Source organism: Chionomys nivalis, chromosome 1 (genome assembly GCF_950005125.1).
Source record: "Chionomys nivalis chromosome 1, mChiNiv1.1, whole genome shotgun sequence".
Classification (NCBI taxonomy): domain Eukaryota; kingdom Metazoa; phylum Chordata; class Mammalia; order Rodentia; family Cricetidae; genus Chionomys; species Chionomys nivalis.
Genome location: NC_080086.1, coordinates 169,038,915 through 169,058,424, shown reverse-complemented (window position 1 = coordinate 169,058,424; position 19,510 = coordinate 169,038,915). Strand labels below are relative to the sequence as shown.

At 45.1% G+C, this 19,510-nt stretch overlaps 1 protein-coding gene across 3 annotated transcripts in view; it reads left to right on the top strand.

The window, feature by feature from the left end:
• The window catches only part of Lrguk (leucine rich repeats and guanylate kinase domain containing), a 111,879-nt gene that overhangs the window by 41,797 nt on the left and 50,572 nt on the right, over positions 1–19,510 (top strand). For all 3 annotated transcript variants that reach the window (XM_057770273.1, XM_057770282.1, XM_057770263.1), the window contains exons 8-12: positions 2,788–2,868; positions 4,647–4,733; positions 6,003–6,109; positions 10,733–10,852; positions 18,711–18,807. In XM_057770273.1, the coding sequence (XP_057626256.1) occupies positions 2,788–2,868; positions 4,647–4,733; positions 6,003–6,109; positions 10,733–10,852; positions 18,711–18,807 (492 nt within the window). The remainder of the gene's footprint in view (positions 1–2,787; positions 2,869–4,646; positions 4,734–6,002; positions 6,110–10,732; positions 10,853–18,710; positions 18,808–19,510) is intronic.

The window sequence follows — 19,510 nt, the reverse complement described above, 5'->3', positions numbered from 1 at the left end:
AAGTCATTTGTCAACACACTCAACTACCTTCAACTCTTAATCCATAATTTAATTTGTATTATAACTGATATAGAGATTAAATTCACATTTCTATGCTAAAAAATCTCCATAGTAATTTTTTTTTTGCAGAATTACAGTTTATGCCTCATTGCTTCACCTGTCCATTTTTATTTCAGGAATGCATTGCTGAAAGGACAGAATACATGCCTGTCTGTCTGTCTGTCTCTCTGTCTCTGTCTGTCTGTCTGTCTCTCTCTCTCTCTCTCTCTCTCTCACACACACACACACACACACACTGTGTATTATCACTTTTTAAAAGGCTAGGTAGTGATGCTTAGAAAACATGGCCAAGAAATAAATGGCAAAAACAGAAAGAAAGAAAGAAAGAGAGAGAGAGAGAGAGAGAGAGAGAGAGAGAGAGAGAGAGAGAGAGAGAGAAAGACAGATAACTTAGTGGACTTCTGGGGGTGAGAGGGTGGCTACCAAAGTCCAAGTCCATTAGTGGGCTGAAGTTTTGAAAAGTATGACTTGCCGGGCGATGGTGGCACACGCCTTTAATCCCAGCACTCGGGAGGCAGAGGCAGGCGGATCTCTGTGAGTTCGAGACCAGCCTGGTCTACAAGAGCTAGTTCCAGGACAGGCTCCAAAGCCACAGAGAAACCCTGTCTCGAAAAACCAACAAAACAAAACAAAACAAAACAAACAAACAAACAAACAAACAAAAAACCAGTATGACTTTTCCAGTGTTTTACTTTGGTGATTCTGGGTGCTGTGGAAGTCTTAGGTCTGGGGGCCGGTGGAGAGCCCTCATGAGGCCCCAAGGAGAGGGGCACACAGAAAGAACAGCCAGCAGTGTTGCATGTTACCAGCTTGACAGGAAGCCTGCCCCTTGCTGGTCTCACCTACCTTGGGGGACTGAGAAAGATGCTGCTTTCTCTGTTATTCACAAAGACGAGCTGATCTCCCACAACATCTTGGTGGTAAACTTATATGATACATGATTATTCTAGCCACAGCACTTGAAGCTCATCGAGATCCTTGTGTGTCAATTACCACACATACGATTTTCTAAAATGAGTACATAGTGTTCCGACTATAGGATGATGTTGTGACTCATTCAGTCACATAAGGATGGATAAAATTCTTAGGAAAAGGGGAACGCTTTTACTAACAGAATTAGACTGAATATTTTTGTATGTAATTTTGGCCTGTGTGACGATCTCTTCACGTAAGTCTAGGGGAGTGGGATGGCTGGATACAATGTAAAAGTCTCGGGGACTGGGATGGCTGGATACAATGTAACTCATCAGATTGCCCGTTAGGAAGAAGGCTCACTTTCCACACTCACCGGCAGTCTGCAGGCGTGTCTGGCCAGGCCTTGTGGGTGAGACAGGCTGGATGCAAGAACAAGAACTGTGTGCCAGACAGAAATCAAGCCCATTGCTCAGAAATTCTGATGGAAAAATACAAGCCAAGTTTACCGTCTACCTTCCTGAAAAAAAAAATCAATATAAAAACAATTTTATTTTTCTTATAGATGGTTCACATGTCAGTCTGAAGGACAATTTCATTATCTTATATGGGGAAAAGCTAATATAATAGCTTGCTACTTCTCCAGCTAGCTTTATTTTTTGTGCATGGGGGACACACAATGTATGCTGCAACTTTGGAGTTTGCCTTTCTGATGACAGTTTTGGAAATGTCATCCTTGACTGTGGTTAGTGTGTCTCACCACCCAACTTAGTTTTGGACTAATTTGCATTTTGGTGTAACTGGGGTTTGGATGGCTTAGAAATTATCTGTGAACCTCTTGGTAGAATGCTTTAATGAGACATGCAGAAATACTAATTTATTATAAAATCCACTATTGCCCCTGGACTAAGATTGATATCGTTTACTGTAGAAATCTTAAGCAAGCCTCTTTGTCATTAGTCTGATGGAGGATGGAGGGCTGCTACAACCCAGGCTGTACCCCTGGCTAAATCAGGCTGTACCCCTGGCTAAATCAGGCTGTACCCCTGGCTAAATCAAGCCACATTTCGACCTGGGGAGCCACTTCTGGTTTTTCAAATTGCAAACTAGAGCCTGTGCACAGAAGTGCTTAGTCAGCAGGCACATCCATGGACACTCACCACAAATAGGTCACACAACGGAGGGTGGGCGGGGGGCGGGGTGAAGTGGGTGGCGTGGCACACACCTTTAATGCCAGTGCTCAGGAGACAGGGCCAGGAGGATCTCTGTGAGTTCGAGGCCAGGCAGGTCTACGCAGTGAGTTCAAGGCCAGTTAGGGTTACGTTAAAGAGACCCTGTCTCAAAATAAGCAAACAAATTATACAATTTCTGCTGTGAAGTAATCCCTGTGGAAAAGGCTGTCTCCTACAGTGGAAGGCTTAGGCAGTCACAGACAGCAGTGGGAAGAAACTGGGTTGGGCAGAAAGTCTGAGCCTGGAGGGCTGGAACAAGGTGACTGTTCTGTTTCTCTCACTTTACTTTACGAGCTATTTTAGTTCTACTCAAAATCAACATGCATGAGGAGATTACTGTTCTCCAGCCCGAAGGAAAGGGAGAAGATGGGGTCCCGTGTGCTCTCATCTACCGAGGTCACGCAGCAATTCCTGCCTCCTCCAATGACTTTAGAGCATTCTCCTTGACAAGCTGGGTATTCAACCGGACACATTTGAAATAAATTAGATTTAAAGGAACCAATTATATTGGCTCCTGTTATATTGTGTTCCCTATTGTCTTCGCTGGCTGTTGATAATGGATTTATTTCTTTTGATCAAATAGATTGAGGAGCTGAGTGAAATAGAATACATTGAAAATCTTCCTATCCTTCGAGTTCTCAATCTGCTAAAGAATCCAATTCAGGTGAGAGTTTATTTCCCTCAGGGGTGGGGGAGGGGAGGGAGCAAGGACCAGTCTTAGAGTTCCCGGTCAGCCCGCTCTGTTGATAGGGAGCATCAGGGATGTGAGTGCAGCCCCCACCTCTGGAAATAATCACAACAGCTACATGAACTAGCATTGTAAACCGCTTGTTTTAGAGAAGTGTGGTTGTCCTTCACGGCTAACAAGCTGTCAACTGCCCCAGTTCCAGTTGAGTTGAAAGTCACTCACCTGGCCCTTTAAGTCATGTGGTGGGTGGAGTTAAATGTTACAGCAGAGGATGAATAATAAGATTGTACAACAATGTTCTTGTCCTTTCATATCGGAGAATCAAGAGCCCAGGGGTCCAGACAGAACGTGGTTTCTTTTTTGTAACAGCAAAGGCAGTGTTAGCCTGGACGCCCAAAGTAATTTGCCTGAAGATAGCCATGGAATTGGCATGGATATAAAATAACTATAGACTAAAATAAGAGTTCCCTAGGGGTTTCTAACCTTTGCGCTCTAAGGATCAAGGGCAGTTTTCCAGCTCCTCTTTTCCTCCATTTCTCACGCCCTTCTCCTGCCCCCTTCCTTCACTCGTTGTCCATCTTTGTTTGGTGTTTGTACCCATGGTCTCCCCTCTTGCCTCCACAGAGTCCCAGCTATGTCAGCTTCTCTTGTGTTTGCCTTGTTTACATCTTGACGAGTATGTCTAGACAAATAAAATAAAAGAGATATTGAAAAATAAAAGCAGATAGAGAGAGAGAGGGGACAGTGGCCGGCAAGGTGAAAGCCTCCCAGGGGAAGTAGTGAGGAGCGAGAGTGAGTGGCCCCGAAGCCCCAGGCTCCAGCCCTCAGAGAGCGGTCTGTGCCTACAGGAACCTCTCCCACAAGTGAATTCACCTTATAAACAAACAGTCACAGCCCTTGCACTGTGAAGCGTGCAAGAGAAGCTTTACAAATGCATCAGTTGGTGCATAATAATCATCCAGGGGTTGGGGCCTGGCAGCTCCCTCATACATACAACACGGAGTGACTCGTCAGGGTAACTAGCAGTCTGTCTCCTGTGTCTCTGTGTGGGGACCCTAAGGGATGATCCTGTTATGTATTTACTTCTCTTGCATTCCCATCAGTGAAAGGCATCTTCCACCTGTATCTTGCTATTCAAAGAGACGAAGCTTCCTATACCAGAGACAAAAACGAAACAAAACACCCTCAGTTACCACTTTTAAAGTCAGGCAGTCCTAACAGTTGGCAGGGAGTAAAGAGGAATTTGTTCATAAGCCCAGTCTCATTTTATTATTGCAGGGTAAGTTCATAATGAATGATCCCAGCTAATACAAAAGATCACACTAAATAATAAACCCATGATGAAATAATAAGAAATAACCAAATGTCATTATTTTCAGTAATGAAACTCTTTGGCATTAGAAGAGAGGGGCTTGGCGTCTTAGATGGGCTGCCCCACCTCTTCAGGGCTTCACCTCTGCCCCTGAGGATAATCCTGCCACCCTGCTTATCTCACAGGGAAATTAGTGGATCCGAACATGTGAAGCGATTTATCAATTATAGGACACATTCTGCATCTTTGTTGTTAATTTAAGGGGCTGGTGAACGTGAAAATGCAGAGCCCTGTGGGGGTGGAGGGGGTGTGGAAGACAGAGTCATGGCAACGGGTCTCGAAAAGGCCCAACTAGAACAGAAAGGCCCCTGAGGATAGGTTGGTGTTCGCTGACCTGGGGAAGAGAAAAAGCCATTGAATAGTCTCCTCTTGCTTTAAATAGAGCAAATCTGAATACTGGTTCTTCGTAATATTTATGCTGCTGCGACTGACAGAGTTAGATCAGCAGAAGATTAAAGTGGAAGAGAAGGTGCGTATGTAACCATGCATGTGCTCCGTGTGTTTTCCGGTTAATATGTTCAAAACTCGCATGCTGCTTGTGGCAGGATTAGTACAACCAATCAGCGAGACGCATAGCAGCATGCAAATTAATCCTTTCCAGGACCCATTTCCTTGTCCCGGGATTTGTTGGTTGAACCCCTGTTGAGCTCGGTCTCAGCACTTGCACTGACAGGCATTCCATGGGTGGGTGCGGTAGGCAATCTGACAGAGCGGAAGGAGGAAGGCGTACAGGCGCCCCCTCCTGCTGCCCAGTCCCGGTTGTGGCTGACAGCAGTATACGGACGCACTTTCCTATCTAATCGCAGACTCAGAAATTGTCTGTTATTTTGAAAATTAACAACGAAATGTATCGTGTCTTTCGATGTAATCTCTGCTATTGTGTCTCTGCTTCTGCTCTCTATGGTGATCTGTCTGGCCCACAGAGTTGCGGAGGAATGAGCTCTTGAGTGCTAGCCAGCACCAGCTCCCTCCTCCCACGACCGCTAAGGAGGGGCTCTTGAGTGCTAGCCAGCACCAGATCCAATTTGAGAAGGGAATGAAGAAAGGTATATAGGTGGGCACCTATTCCATCCCACAGATGCCTTTCTGCAGCCCAGACTAAGAGTTCCAGATGCTTCCCCATCCTTATTTCCACACTCACAGCCGCCAGGCTCAGGCCTCTTTTAACGTTTTGCAAGTAGAATTAAAATGAAAATCACCGTTAAATAAAGGGTCATGTATTTAGGAGGCCAGTGAAAACAGAGACCTTTACACCAAGGAAAGGGCCTGTATCCTTGGCTAGAGAGAGCCAGAGAAAAGTGGAGCAAGTCTGGGAGAATGTGAGGGGGTGGGAACAGTCCTGGGCAAGAAGATACCGGAAAGCAGTCCAATGGCGTCAATGACATAGAATCTTGAACAATGCATTTTATTCCTTCTTCTCGTACTAGAAGTTGGATTGTTTATTGTATTAAAATTAATCACGTGCTTCAGAGATTTGTTTTGTCTTTAGCTTGCCCCAAACTGGAGAATATAAAGGAAATGAGGATTTAAGGACCTGGCCCAGCTTTTTACAGTAACAGCCATTATTGGAATTTTAGGGAAGTTAGGGTGACCGGAAGAATGAGTGCAAGGCCAGGGAGCACGTGACTACCTTGTCAATCTAGGGTGCATATCTAGGAATTTCTCTAAGCACAGTCCAACCCTCATGTTCTTTTGGAAGCAAACGCATCTCCTTTTTACTTTTCTCCTTCTGGAAAAGGTTTCTGCCGTGAATATGTATGACCCTCCCCCTGAAGTGGTCGCTGTCCGAGATCACATGACCCATGTTGCCAACAGCATGTCGCAGCCACAGAGGATCTTTGACAGGTATTTATTAGGACCCTCTACAGGTATAATGCATGGCAGAAAGAGACAGGATTGCTGTTTCCTCTAGCCCTCCTTCCCGTGTGAGTCACTCCTTCACTAGAGAAGCGACTTTCTCAGGGCTGGAGAGAAGGCTCACAGGCTAAGAGCACTGTCTGCTCTTCCACGGGACCCTGTTCAATTCCCAGACCTACATGTGAGCTCACAACTGTCTGTAACTCCAGTCCCAGGGGATCTGACTCTCTCCTGGCATCCATGAACATCAGTCACACACATAGCCCATGGACGACAGACTCCATGCAGGTAAAACACATGTGTACATAAGACAGTAAAAAAAAAGTTTGTAGTTTCTTTCTACCTTCTCTGAGGTAAGGGGCCACGTCTCCCACTGTGGCTGCTAACTGTGTACTTGGCTGTGTTTTTCCTTTGGTGGCTTTCCCAGGCATGATGGTGATCTGACTCCCTCCATTCTCTCTTCAGGACCCTTGCATTTTAGCTGCCAAAGCGAATCAGGGGTAGAGGGTAGACTTTTTCTTATGGTCTGAGAGGATATGGTTCATCATCGTGTTGCAGAATAAAGAACTCCCAGCAGCGGCAGAGGGGTTTTCTTATGTCTGGGCAGATCAGGAAGTGGGGACGAGAAGGCAGGCTCTCAGTCCTGGGTGGTACCAGCGTTGGTTTGAATGAGAAATGTCCCCTATGTTCATGTATTTGAACACCTGCTCCTCAGTTGCGGTGGTGTTTAGGAAAGATTATGGAACCCCCGGGAGGTACGGTCTTGCTGGAAGAAGTCCGTCATTGGGGGAGGACTCTGAGGGCGTACAGCTCTGCCCAGCTTCCAGCTTGTCCTCTCTGCTTTGTATTTTCCATTGAAGATGTGATCCCTGAGCTTACTTCTCTGGCTGCTTGCTACCATCCCTCCCCTGCCGTGATGGACTCTTCTTCGAGACCCATGAACGCAAAGCGAACCCCCCCTTTTTAGCTGCTTTGTGTCGTGATATCTTATCACAGCAAAAAGTAGCCAATACAGTGCTGTACACATGTCATTCCCCTCAGTTAACTCTCTCTGGCAAACCCCTCAAAAATGAACCCAACGGTGTGCCTCACTAATGTCCTAGACAAGCTGAGGGTCACAGTTAACATCACCTCATCCCTTAGAAACCCTTCCTTAACTGCGGGCGAATGCTAAATACTCCTGCCAGAGAGCTTTCCATGGATTCTGATCTTTAGGGGAGTACCTAGAAGGAAGCCCAGCTCACCCCGGAGAAACCTGAATTGTCTCTGCTGGGATGCCACCAGCGCAGCAGGGAGGAGCCACCTTGCGTGGCTGCACTCAGGAGTCTCTCACCTCCACATCCGAAAACAGATTTACCACGGTTTCTCCATTTCTCTTGAAACAGTCTGTCAGAGCAGATGGCCATTTATGCCATAAGTATAACACAGAAATTCTATCAATACCCACAGGCGTTTTAAAAATACTTGTAAAGCTCTTGGATATAAGTGCTTCTTTTCTTCCTATGGTGTTTGCTCCTTCACCTCACAGTTGGCTTCCCGCAAGAGAGCAGAATGTTTGATTTCACGATCCAGGATGCGGTTTTTGCATACAATGTCGTCATGTCGACATTGGCAGTTTTGCATGTTCATGAGAGCCCTGCAGGTGAGATGATTTAGCCTTCCATTGTGTACATCAGAAGTACATTTGACTTAGAGAAGGTCTCTGTCTTGATTTGCCGCTGCTTGCTCGATGCTTTAGGGTGTATTTATGTAAGAGCACGCATCAAAGACATCAGTAGTCATGTTTGAGAAACATATTTCCTAGTCACATCTGGCTGCCAGACAAACAAGGGCAGAGGCCAAGGAGGTGTGAATCATGGCTCACAGTTCTGCTTCAGTGGCTGCCGGGAAGACCAGCCATTGCAGCTGGAGGAGGGCACCAGGGGGCTGCAGGCACCTGGCCTGTCAATGGTATACTGACATTGCCGGAAAAAATCAGTGTTTCCTGAATGGGGTGAGGATGTCACTGGGGTGAGGATGCCTGATTGAAATGATGCAGACAAACTGTGAGTAGCCTGGTAGTCACTGATAGCTCTGCCCTGTAGTATGCTCGACTTCCCCAGAACCGTCTTATGCATGCTTTCCCCCAATTCTGGCCCTAGGCATTTCTTCAAGAGGCCTTGGTTTTGTTCTGGCATACTTTGGACTTAATATATGCCTTCATAATTTTTTTACTTATGGAGAATTTTTGAATTGTCTAGCACTTTTCTGGCTCCATAGCTTTGATTTTCTCGGTCAGGAAAACTTCCTTTTTGGCTATTTTCAATATTTGTCACTATCTGTCATATCTTTTTTTCTTGAAAATTGAGGGAGTCACTATGTGCATGCCGTTGTAGGAAATAGTACCTTCCCCCCACATCCCACGACAGTGTTGCCCTGGACAACAGTGAGTCGAGTGCCAAAACCAGAAGACTGACACAGAAACCTTCTGAGTCACCGGGTTTCTCTCATCCCTCCGGGGCTCCTGTGTGCTCAGTCCTGTCTGCTTCTGTGCGGTTCTGTCGGGAGTCTGTCAGCCGGCAAGCACCACATTCAGGACTTAGCAGTTTCATCCCAGGCCTCCCCATGGTGCCTTTAGATGGGTGTGTGTGACTCTTCTATCTATCCCTCTCTCCCTTCACATCTTCTCTCACCCCAGAAGCCATGATCTGCCCCCGTCTCATAAGATTGTCAGGATTTATGATGTATGATGTACAAGATCAAGAGTATGATGTACAGTGATCACACAGTGTAAATTCTCAATGCTCTCACCCTCCCATCCCATGCAGGGGACCTTCCTGGAGATTCATCCATGGGGGGGGGATCCTTTTATTTATTGTTAAGTAGTATTCCAGGGCGTAGATGTATCAGCATCAGCCATTCACATATTAAAGGTGTTTAGGCTGATTCCAGTTTGGGGTGCCGTGAATAAAGTTGCTGTGAATACCCGTGAGTAGGTTTTTGCACATGTCACTTTCAGCCCGTCTGTTTCCAGTGGGTGCCTAGAGATGTTCGGAGGGCTCCTGTCCTTAGATCTGTCAGATGGCGCCCACTGCTTCCTTTTCCAGTGCCGGCTCCAGTCCCAGGCAGCCAGCACATTGCTGGAGACTCTTACCTCCTTCTGTGGCGTGTGTTCTTTGTGGGCGCTTGGGTTTAAGCTTCCCCCATTTTTATGGTTATCCACGGAGATTAGAAACCCATGCTGTTTCCTGGACGTCATAGACTCTTCCCTGAACCCACAGCTCAGCTATGCAATCGAACATTTCATTCTGTTTCTATGGTTTATCTCACAAAGAGTGTGCAAATCATTGGCGCAGTGTGTGATGCAGGACGCCATGCTGATAAATCCGTTCCTGTTTAAGGTCGGGGTCTCTCTATGTAACTCTGGCTGTCTGTGGCGGAGCATGAGACTCTTAATCTCAGGGTCGTGGGTTCGAGCCCCACGTTGGGCGCCAAATGTGGCGGAGCAAATGAATGCAGACAGATTATATAGATATATACAGCTTTAATAAGGAAATAGACTTACAGGACCACAGGTTCCCGCGGAGTACTGGAAAAGCGGAGCAAAAGAAAAGGGCTGCTGGGCTCACGCCCGGCAGATTTATCCATAAACATTAGCCCGAGGCGAACACGCCCCCAATGGGTGGGGCTATGTCCCTACAGGCTGTCCTGGAACACACCCTGTAGAACAAGCTGGCCTTCAGCTCAAAGAGCCCTTCATGCCTCCATCTCCCGAGTGCTGGGATGAAGGGACTGTGCTACTCTGCCAGGCAATAGTTTCATTCTTTATTCTGGTCTTCCAGTCTAGAGTCACATGCCAGCCCTTCCTTTTCCTTTGAGCATGTCAGTCTGCCTTCCCTTACTCCAGCTTGTGTTAAGTGAGGATTAATAGAAACAGTCTCCTTAGCGCTGTACTAATTACCGGAGGGTGTGTAGGAGTCTAGCGCACTGCCTGGCATGCGGTGAGCACTCTGGTGTGACTTCACTGTTACGCTGAAGTCTGCTTTGCATGCCTGTGTTCTAAGTCGGGGGATAGGGATGCTAAACACTGACCTCAGAATTCCCTCACTCTGCTCATTGGTAAATTCCAGGAGGCAGGAATACTTAGCAACCAGGAGCTAATGTATCCTACCATATTTTTCCTTTAGAAAAAAAATTGAGGGAAATTTGTATTTTACCTTATCTATCATTTGAATGAAAGCTTATATTTTATTTTATGTTGTGTGTGTGTGCATATGTGTATGTGTGTGTGTGCCTGAGTGTATGTATGTGCATAGCGTGTGTGTGTGTGTTGGGGGCGTGCCTGTAAAGGCCAGAGGAGGATATCAGATTCCCCTAGAACTGGAGTTATGAGCTGCTACATGTGGGTGCTGGAAACCCAACCTGGGTCTTCTTGGAAGGGCACTTAAGTTCTCTTAACTTCTGGTCTGTCTCTCCAGCCCTAGTATTATTTTTAATATATTACGATCTTGTTCCAGAGAGTGGGACCATCCTTCTGCTTGTCTACATTCAGCGAGCGCTTGTCAGTTCTGACCGTGAGTTAGAAACCCTGCCCGTGCAGGTAGCTAATGTCTCTGTGGGGTCTTGTTGCAGCACTCTGCCAAGTCTGGATGCCCCTTACCCCATGCTGATCCTAACTGGTCCTGCAGCGTGTGGGAAACGAGAACTCGCCCACCGCCTCTGCAGACAGTTTAATACTTACTTCAGATACGGGTAAGTTTTCTGTTGCCTGTAAGTCTGGGGGATTCTCCTGCCTTGCTGAGGGTAGCAATCGTTTCTTTACAAAGTTCTCAGATGTTGATAATTCTGTCTGCTTTAAGCAAATTCTTAGATGGATGCACAATTTATTTAAGTTATACTTAAAAGCTAAAAGTGGTAAGTGACATGGATGTCAGGTGCATGTCAAGTCCTCGGATGTCCCAACCGCCATATCGCTACAATTGGATTGGTACAATTACTTGGACTTGCATGATGTGGAATCTTGTTTCTCCCACCATCCTAAATGATATAATAGAGATGATTATTAGCATATATTCCAGTTGCAGAACTTATCAATTAGTGAAAAGAAACAACAGATTTTGTCTTTGGTGAGACCAGTAGTAAATATATCTCAGTGACCAAACACGTAGACAAGCAGGGCACACTCGGTCCTTTATACACCTTCCCCACGCAAGGTCTTTTAGCCTCTTTGCCATTAATCGTACTGTAATCTACACAGGGTTTTATATGTAATCCTTCTAATGTTTAGGTTATGCCAACTCAGATGGTTCTCCAAGACCTGAAAATACTGATCGCTTTAACTGAGCGCGATGGTGTTTGAAGGAAGTGTCCCTCCACTGTCTTGCTGTTGTGTGACTAAAGTAATGAGTCACCTGGAGACCTATTTATTGAACCAATGAGTTTCCTGGGGTCACTTACAGTAGTGTGGTGACCCAAAGGCGGCTCCATCACCATCTCTGCGTCCATCTCCGCATAGGCGGGACCCTCTGCTCACTACACCACTTCCAGGCTCCTCAGCAGACACCTCAGCAGACCTTCCTGTATATATATAACCTAAGAGAAATGGAGGTGTGGGGGAGCAGGGGTGGGTATGGCAGTGGGGTGGGGGATGGGAGCACTGCTTGTTGCAGGATGTTTCACTCTTTTGGTTTTTTGAGCCCCCAAATAAATCACACACAGAGCCTTATTCTTAGTTATGAATGCCTGGCCTTAGCTTGACTTGCTTCTTGCCAGCTTTCCTTAACCTAAATTAACCTGACTACCTTTTGCCTGGGCGTTTATCTTTCTCTATTTCTGTACACCTTTCTTTGCTTCTCTCTACGTGGCTTGCTGTGTAGCTGGGTGGCTGGCCCCTGGTGCCCCCTCCCGCCTTGTTCTCTCCTTTGCTCCTTGCTTGCCTCATTTCTCCTATTTATACTCTCTGCCCGCCAGCCCCGCCTATCCTTGCTCCTGCTTCGCTACTGGGCATTCAGCTCTCTATTAAGCCATCAGGTGTTGTAGACAGGCACAGTAACACAGCTTCACAGAGTTAAACACATGCAGCGTAAACAAAAGTCACACACCCGAAAGTAATATTCCCCAACAACTGTTTATGAATCTCATGTCTGGAACTTCCTGAGACTTACTTCCTGAGTCTTGAGGCTCATCCCTTCAGAACTCTGTGAGTCTTCTGAGCTTCCCTCCAGGAACTGTTACAGTTTGGAAGGGACTTGCTAGACAACACATACACTTTGACAGGGCGCTGTTACTGTTACCTGCTGGGCTGTCTTCCAGGGACAGCCTTCCCCCAGCTGGCCTTGGGTCACATGCTCTGAAGCTCTGTGTCTCCTCTTCAGACAACACAAGTGTGTGTGTGTGTGTATATGCATACATACATACATCCATATACATACATACACATATGTATGAGAAAACCAGCCTGTCAGACTTACAGGTGTTTTAGATGTTTCTGGAAGTCACATTTAGAACTGAACTGTCTGAACTGTTTCCTCTTTGATGTATATATCTTAGATATATACATTCACACATCTGAGGAAACCAGGCCACCAGACTTACAGGTGTTTTAGAAGTTTATAGAAGTCACATTTAGAATGGAACTGTCTGACCTGTTTCCTCTTTGGTCTTTACATGTGGCAAAGGCACTGCTTTGGGATTAGTGGTATCTGCCAGTGAGTTGAAGATGTAAACTACAAAGCTGTACAGGCCACTAAGAAAAATCAGTTTCTAATGCTGTTACAGAAAAAGTCCCCTTCTGAAGCTGTATGTGTTCAAACAATGTAAATGGCATCTTTAAAAAGCCCATTTATTTAGATACTTAAAATTGCAACACACATTTGGACATTTCTAAATACTATAAAATATAAATATCACAAAGTAACAAAAATAAGCTAAAAAGTTAGTACTAGCATTAAAAAGCTTAGTGTGCTGTTATGTTCATGTGGGGACACCAGGCCTGCTTTCAGAGATAAGCTGAGCGCAGCGAGTAGAAGGTCAAGCTAGGGCAGTAGGGTGTATGCTGACCATTGTGCCGGGGCATAAATTTGGAACCTTTTAGCAAACCAAAGCGACCTAGGGAGCCAGGGCTTTCACTTATTGTTGTCGTGTCTGTAGCGGCATCTGGCAGTAGTGGTGGCCTGGTCCTCTTTATTTACTGGTGATATGCTCTTGCCAATGTGTGTTTGGCCTGATATGTTTTGAAAATACTTATTGACATACAATCAACATTTCTAATTCAATCTGCTTGCATATTCTTATCTGGTTCAGTTCCTCATCGCCACCCAATTCTATATGTCCCTTGTTAAAATGCTTACCCATCCTGATTCAATTGGTTCACTTAGTGTCTTTTTCCCTGGCTTGTCTAAGCCAGGCAGAGGAGTGACCACATCAGCCTTGTTCACCAATGAGCTCCCGCTGTCTAACATATGCGCAGGTACTTAATACATGTGTAATGAATATTTGTTAAATGACTGACAGACTGACTGAACAAATGGACAGCCAGGTTAATGGCCGTGTATGCAAATTTAGTTGAAGTTGCGGTGACAGGAAGCATAGATGACTTTCCTGATGGATCTGTGGAGAAATGGATGGATGGATGAACTCATTCATCAAGTACTGAGTTCCTCCAATGCTCTAGTCTGTGATGATACGAGGAAGACGGCTGAGGTCCTTTCCTGTGTGGTGTGTGCTCTGGTGAGGAGCCCCTGCCTTAGATCACAGACTGTGTGGCATCTGTGTGCAGGTGTGAGGTGACAAAACAAGCCCCTCAGAACGAACGCCGTGTGTAAGCAGAAACTGCATGTTCATCTCCCAGCCACCCAGACCCGATTAATCACACAGAAACTATATTAATTACAACACTGGCCAGTAGCTTAGGTGTTTTCTAGCTAGCTCTGATATCTTAAATTAGCCCATTTCTATTAATCTGTATATCACCACATGGCTGTGCCCTACTGGTATGGTTCGGGTATCCCTCTCCTTTGGTAGATATATTGGAATTTCCTGACTCTGCCTTCTTTTTCTCTATATCTCTGTTTGAATTTCCCGTCTAGCCTTATTCTGCTCTGCCATAGGCCAAAACAGCTTCTTTATTAACCAATGTAATAAAAACATATTCACAGCATACAGAGGGGAATCCCACAACAGCCATACTTGGTGCTGCCACTGTGGTTCTTCTCTTCTGACTGGAAGTGATGAGTGTCAAGATGCTACCCACTCACAGCTCCTACCACCTTCTCTCTTGTCTCCCTCCCTCAGAGGCTCAGAAGTGGGCCCACTCACTGTGCCTCGGCATCCTCCTGGAGACAGAGAGCCAGACATTGGTCAGCGGCAAATCATTCTAAGAATTCCACCCAAGACAGACCTTGGATAGATAGGGATTTCATCCATCTAGAAAACTAAGATAGTTCTGTTGTTATATGAAGCCATTTTCTGATTAAAACTATAGATAAACATCTCAAGGGACAACCCATTGCTCTCAGTTAGAGCTGATTTTTATATGTTCCTTATCCCGCATAGACTGTAGATTTTTAGTTAAATGAAAGAAGGCATGAATACAATCTCATTGGGCAACATTTTCCTGGCTTATTGTCTGGCCCTTCTCTTTCCCTCTTTTTATTTTCTTTGTTTTTTTTTTTTCTTTTAAAAATGGCATTTGCCAAGATCAAAATGTTCAGTGGCATTCTCACATGCTAGGTTGCATGTGCAGAGATATGAATAAAGAACATAGTTCTGCTGTATAATGAGTAGTGGTGGGGCTGTGTGTTACAATCTATTGTTATTGTCCCCTGATTTTACTATTTCTTCTTGGCTTAGAAATCAGTCTGATTTCTTTCTTTACCTGTGTTAGTTACTAGTGATCGAGAGATAAAAGTACACTACTTTCAAAGTCTATTTCTTTATTTTTTTTTTACTTATTTTTTTTTTTTAATACAGGGTTTCTCTGTGTAGCCTTGGCTATCCTGGAACTCACTCTGCAGACCAAGACAGCCTCGAACTTAAGGATCTGCCTGCCTCTGCTTCCCTACTGCTAGGATTAAAGGTGTGTGCCACGGCCAGGTGGCTGTCTATTTCTTTTTCTTTTTTTTTTTTTTTTTTTTTGATTTTTCGAGACAGGGTTTCTCTGTAGCTTTTGGTTCCTGTCCCGGAACTATCTCTTGTAGACCAGGCTGGTCTCGAACTCACATAGATCCGCCTGCCTCTGCCTCCCGAGTGCTGGGATTAAAGGCGTGCGCCACCACCGCCCGGCTCTGGCTGTCTATTTCTAACTTCATATTACCATACAAGCCAGTGACTTCCTGGAAAAGCACTGGATGAAGGAGGGTCCACCAAACTAGACTATCTTCCAAGTTTAAGGCCAGTCACGTGATCTGAAGCATCCTTAAAGACCAACTTTCTTCTTCCCTCCATCTTTATTGTCACTCCAGCTTTCATGGCTACACATTGAGAGAAACCCTAACCACGTGTCATACGATCACATGCCTGAATCGTGGGTGCACGGCCAAGCTCTGCCTGAACATCAGCATAGGACTAGCTGTCCTGCTCACTGTTTCCTGAGGCGCTCCAGTCGAGAACTGAGCTTCTAAATCTGTCTCTGAGTCACTCTCAGACGGGCAGCTTCCTCAACCACCTGCCCACTCTTTGTTCTTGGACATCCTTTCTTCCTATCACCTTGTCCTAGATGCTTTGGAATGCCATGATTAGGAATGGCCATCCAAATTCCTTTCCTTCCTCATGGTGTCCTTTATGTTAGGAGCTTCGGTAAGAGTTCTCTCTGGAATGCCAAAGCCCCCGTAGTTCTTTATCACCAGACATGGAGTCCCTAACTTTGTCTTTTTGTGGTTAAGAGAAACGAACAGGGAGTGTGGCTCCCATTGTAAGTCATGATAAAATCACTTATCATGATTTCACAAGTAAATTAATTAGCAAGTAATAACATCGTAGAAATATGCAAAGGGAGGGGTTCGATGCTGAAGAGGAGGGGCCGAAGAAACCCATTTCCGTTAAACTTGGTGCTGCTTTTCCTAAGCGAACTTGGGAACCTTGCTTTTACCGTGAAGTATTTCCTTTGCTGCACGTTCATAATAGGGCGGCACACACAGTGGAGGTTTCTGTGTGTGAAACGGGATGACAGATTGAAAAGCCCGCAGGTCATCTTGGGTCCTTCGTAGTAGAAGGTCCCACAGCTGTCACCAGTCGTCCCCTTTCTCCACACGAATGGAGCCATCTCTTTGTTTACCTGCCCACTTGCTTCAAATTGCTTCTTTGTTTGTCTCTTTTCAGAAATTCTTCCCAACTCCTGCCACTCAATCCCTTTGTTGGGAAATGTAAATTCAGGGTAGCATAAAGACATTGCTGAGGGTGTCCAGCCAGGGATGCCAGGCCACAGCTTTATCTCCTCCGACTGTCAGAGACACCAATAGACAGAGGGACCCAGGGCTCTGCCCAGGCACGGGGAGAAATGCCAGTGTGTTCCAACAACAAAACAAATGTCACCATGTTTTGAATGTTCTCTCTTTCTGGCATCTACAATGTAAATGTAACATTGAGACCTGAAATTTTCCTGCTACGGTTAATTCTTGATTATAATATAAAGAGAGCCATCCTATGAATTTTAAATCTGTGGTTTTTTGACTTCGTAATGTGGAGGTTTTGCAGGCCTTGCTCGGCTCTCCTAACTGGTGTGTTGTTATGGAAGTTGGCTGGAGTCATCCTGGCATGGCTGCTTAGTTCCATGTAAATCACCGTGTTCAGCTTGTCATCTGTAAGATAAGAAATAATGTCTACTCAGTGTTTTTTTTTCTTTTTGGTAAATGATTTAGCGTGTCAAGCATCTGTCAATTCTCATCTCCTATTTTAGCACTATTAGATAATCTAAAATTCACTTTTATTACCAGAACTTAAAATTGGGAAATCAGAAGGCTGTCATTGTTTTTTTTTTCTCTTTTGGGGGCCTCTACCCAGCTCCCAAATAAAGACATGGAGACTTATTCTTAGTTACAAATGGCTGGCCTTCGTTTAGCTTTTTTCTAGCCAGCTTTTCTAACTTAAATTAACCTGTTTTTCTTTTACATTTTTGCCTCTGGGTTTTTTTTTCTTTTCTTTATTCTATATGGCTGTCTTTCCTTCTTAGTCTGTGGCTTGCCCCTGGCATCTTCCTCTCTCTCCTTCTTTTGTTCTTCCTTCTTGTGCCTAGAGTTCTCGTTTATTCTCTCTGCCTGCCAGCGTTATCCTTTCTCACTAGCCTTTCAGCTTTTTGTTAGAATCAGGTGCCGTCTGCAAGGAAGGTGAAACAGATGCAACACATCCTTACATCATTAAACAAATGTGACATAAACAAATGTAACACATCTCTACATGGTTAAAGGAATATTCTGCAGCATAAACACATGTAACATGTCTTTACACAGTTAAAACAATATCCCACAACAGAAAGATATGAGATCAAGAGTCTGGGGCATTGAGAACTTTGTGTTTTGGTTTTCTGGAACCAGCACCATCCTGCAGGATGACCTTGGACAGGTCACATTGGTTGTCAGCTTTATAATGGTGGGTTGTTACCACTTCATGCTTTTTACCTTCCGTGGGCTTTGTAGCTGTTACCACTTCACGCTTTTTACTTTCCCTTGATGTCACAATAAATTCAGCAAATGCCTGCTCTGCCCCAGGTGTTGGGAATGCAGTGACAAAGTAGGGGACCAAGGTCTTCCAGCTGCATAATGTGCTGGGAAGACAGGAAGAACTATGAAAGTAAGTTTCAGTGTAAGGGTGTGTATGTGTGTGTGTGTGTGTATGTGTGTGTATGTATGTGTGTGTGTATTTGTGTATATATACATGTACGTATATGTATGTGTGTATGTATATCTATGTGTATATGTGCATGTGTATGTATGTATGTATATGTGTGCTTAGGGATGCTATCTCAAGACAGTGGATAGACAAGGCCTCTCTGGTTAAGAATTCATTCACTACTTGAACTGTGTGTTTCCATAGAGGCTCATGTCTAATTCTAGTACAAAGCCATAATCCAGGGAGAATGAGGTGTTTCTGCCCTCATGCGGAGGGGGAGATGGGCCCTGAACAAGCAGTTGGGAATGCAGGGGTGTTGGCTGAGGCTGTGGGGTTACGAAGACCTGCATACTATACCAGAGGACATGGGGAGGTTGACACTTAAACCTAGCCTGACAACCAACTGGCCTTGTGGAGAGAGAGGAGAGGAGCTGGCAGGAGAAGCTCATGCATCAAGAGAATGTGAAAGCAGCTGGGTGAGCAACCAATACTGTGATACTTCTTAAACTGTCCTCATGTAGTGGCAGAGGGAGTGTTCCAAAAGGCGATAACTAGGTAAGTAAAAATTGGATATTGATGAGCCAAAACTTGTATAATCCACATCGATGCTTGTGATTAACTATAGCCTAACACTTACTTCTAAGACTGTTTTCACAATTACATTACTTTATGATTTATGATCTGTGGGTCAGTTTCATTTCTTAAACACCCTTCACGATGAAAGCATTTCCACTGTGACTTTCAAGTCCCTAAGAATGGCTGGTGCTCTCTGTTTCTATGACTTCAGGGCCTGCCACACCACACGACCGCCGTACTTTGGTGAAGGGGATCGAGTTGATTATCACTTCATCTCTCAAGAAGTTTTTGATGAAATGCTGAGCATGGTAAGGCTGCTCCCTGCTATTTTCTTTTTATCAGAGAAGAGATACATGTTCTTTGTCAGAAATACGAGGAGGCCGTGATTTCTAAAAAGATAAAGATGAAACACTGTGCCTTTGGAAATCTGGTTCAATTTGAAAGTTTTCTACACCCTTTTGGGCTCATCTGGAGGGTGGTGCAAATCCCCTTGGCTTTACATGCATTTTCTTAAATAGCATTTCTTCTTTCCTTTTACACGGAAGGGAATCCTCACAGGGAATGTGTTTCACCAGTTGTAAGTATACGCGAATGCAGCATGTACCCGCCCCGACTACATTACCCTGAAAGGGCATCTCTGGGCACCAAACTCCTAGCAACTCTGTGCCTCTTGCTTTTTCTTCACGCGAACCTTACTTTTGTTTCCACCACGGTGTCCTCCCTTCTGTCACCAAGTGAAGCATGCACCGCTTCATACTCTTATGAAGCTTACTGAAGACCAGTCTTCCTTTGTGCCATGAGCGGTCAGCTACCTCTCCTCACCCTCTTTTCTCTTCTTCCTCCCTTCTCTGTCTGTCTGTACCCTAAAACAACAGACCTGGCTAAGCCTTCAGTGTGCACATTATCAGGGGGCATCTAGGCTTGGGCAGTACAATTACATTAGCTGAGTTTTGAACAACCAACTCTACTGTGGTGTGTGTTCTCAGGGCTCATCTTGTACTCACAGAAATG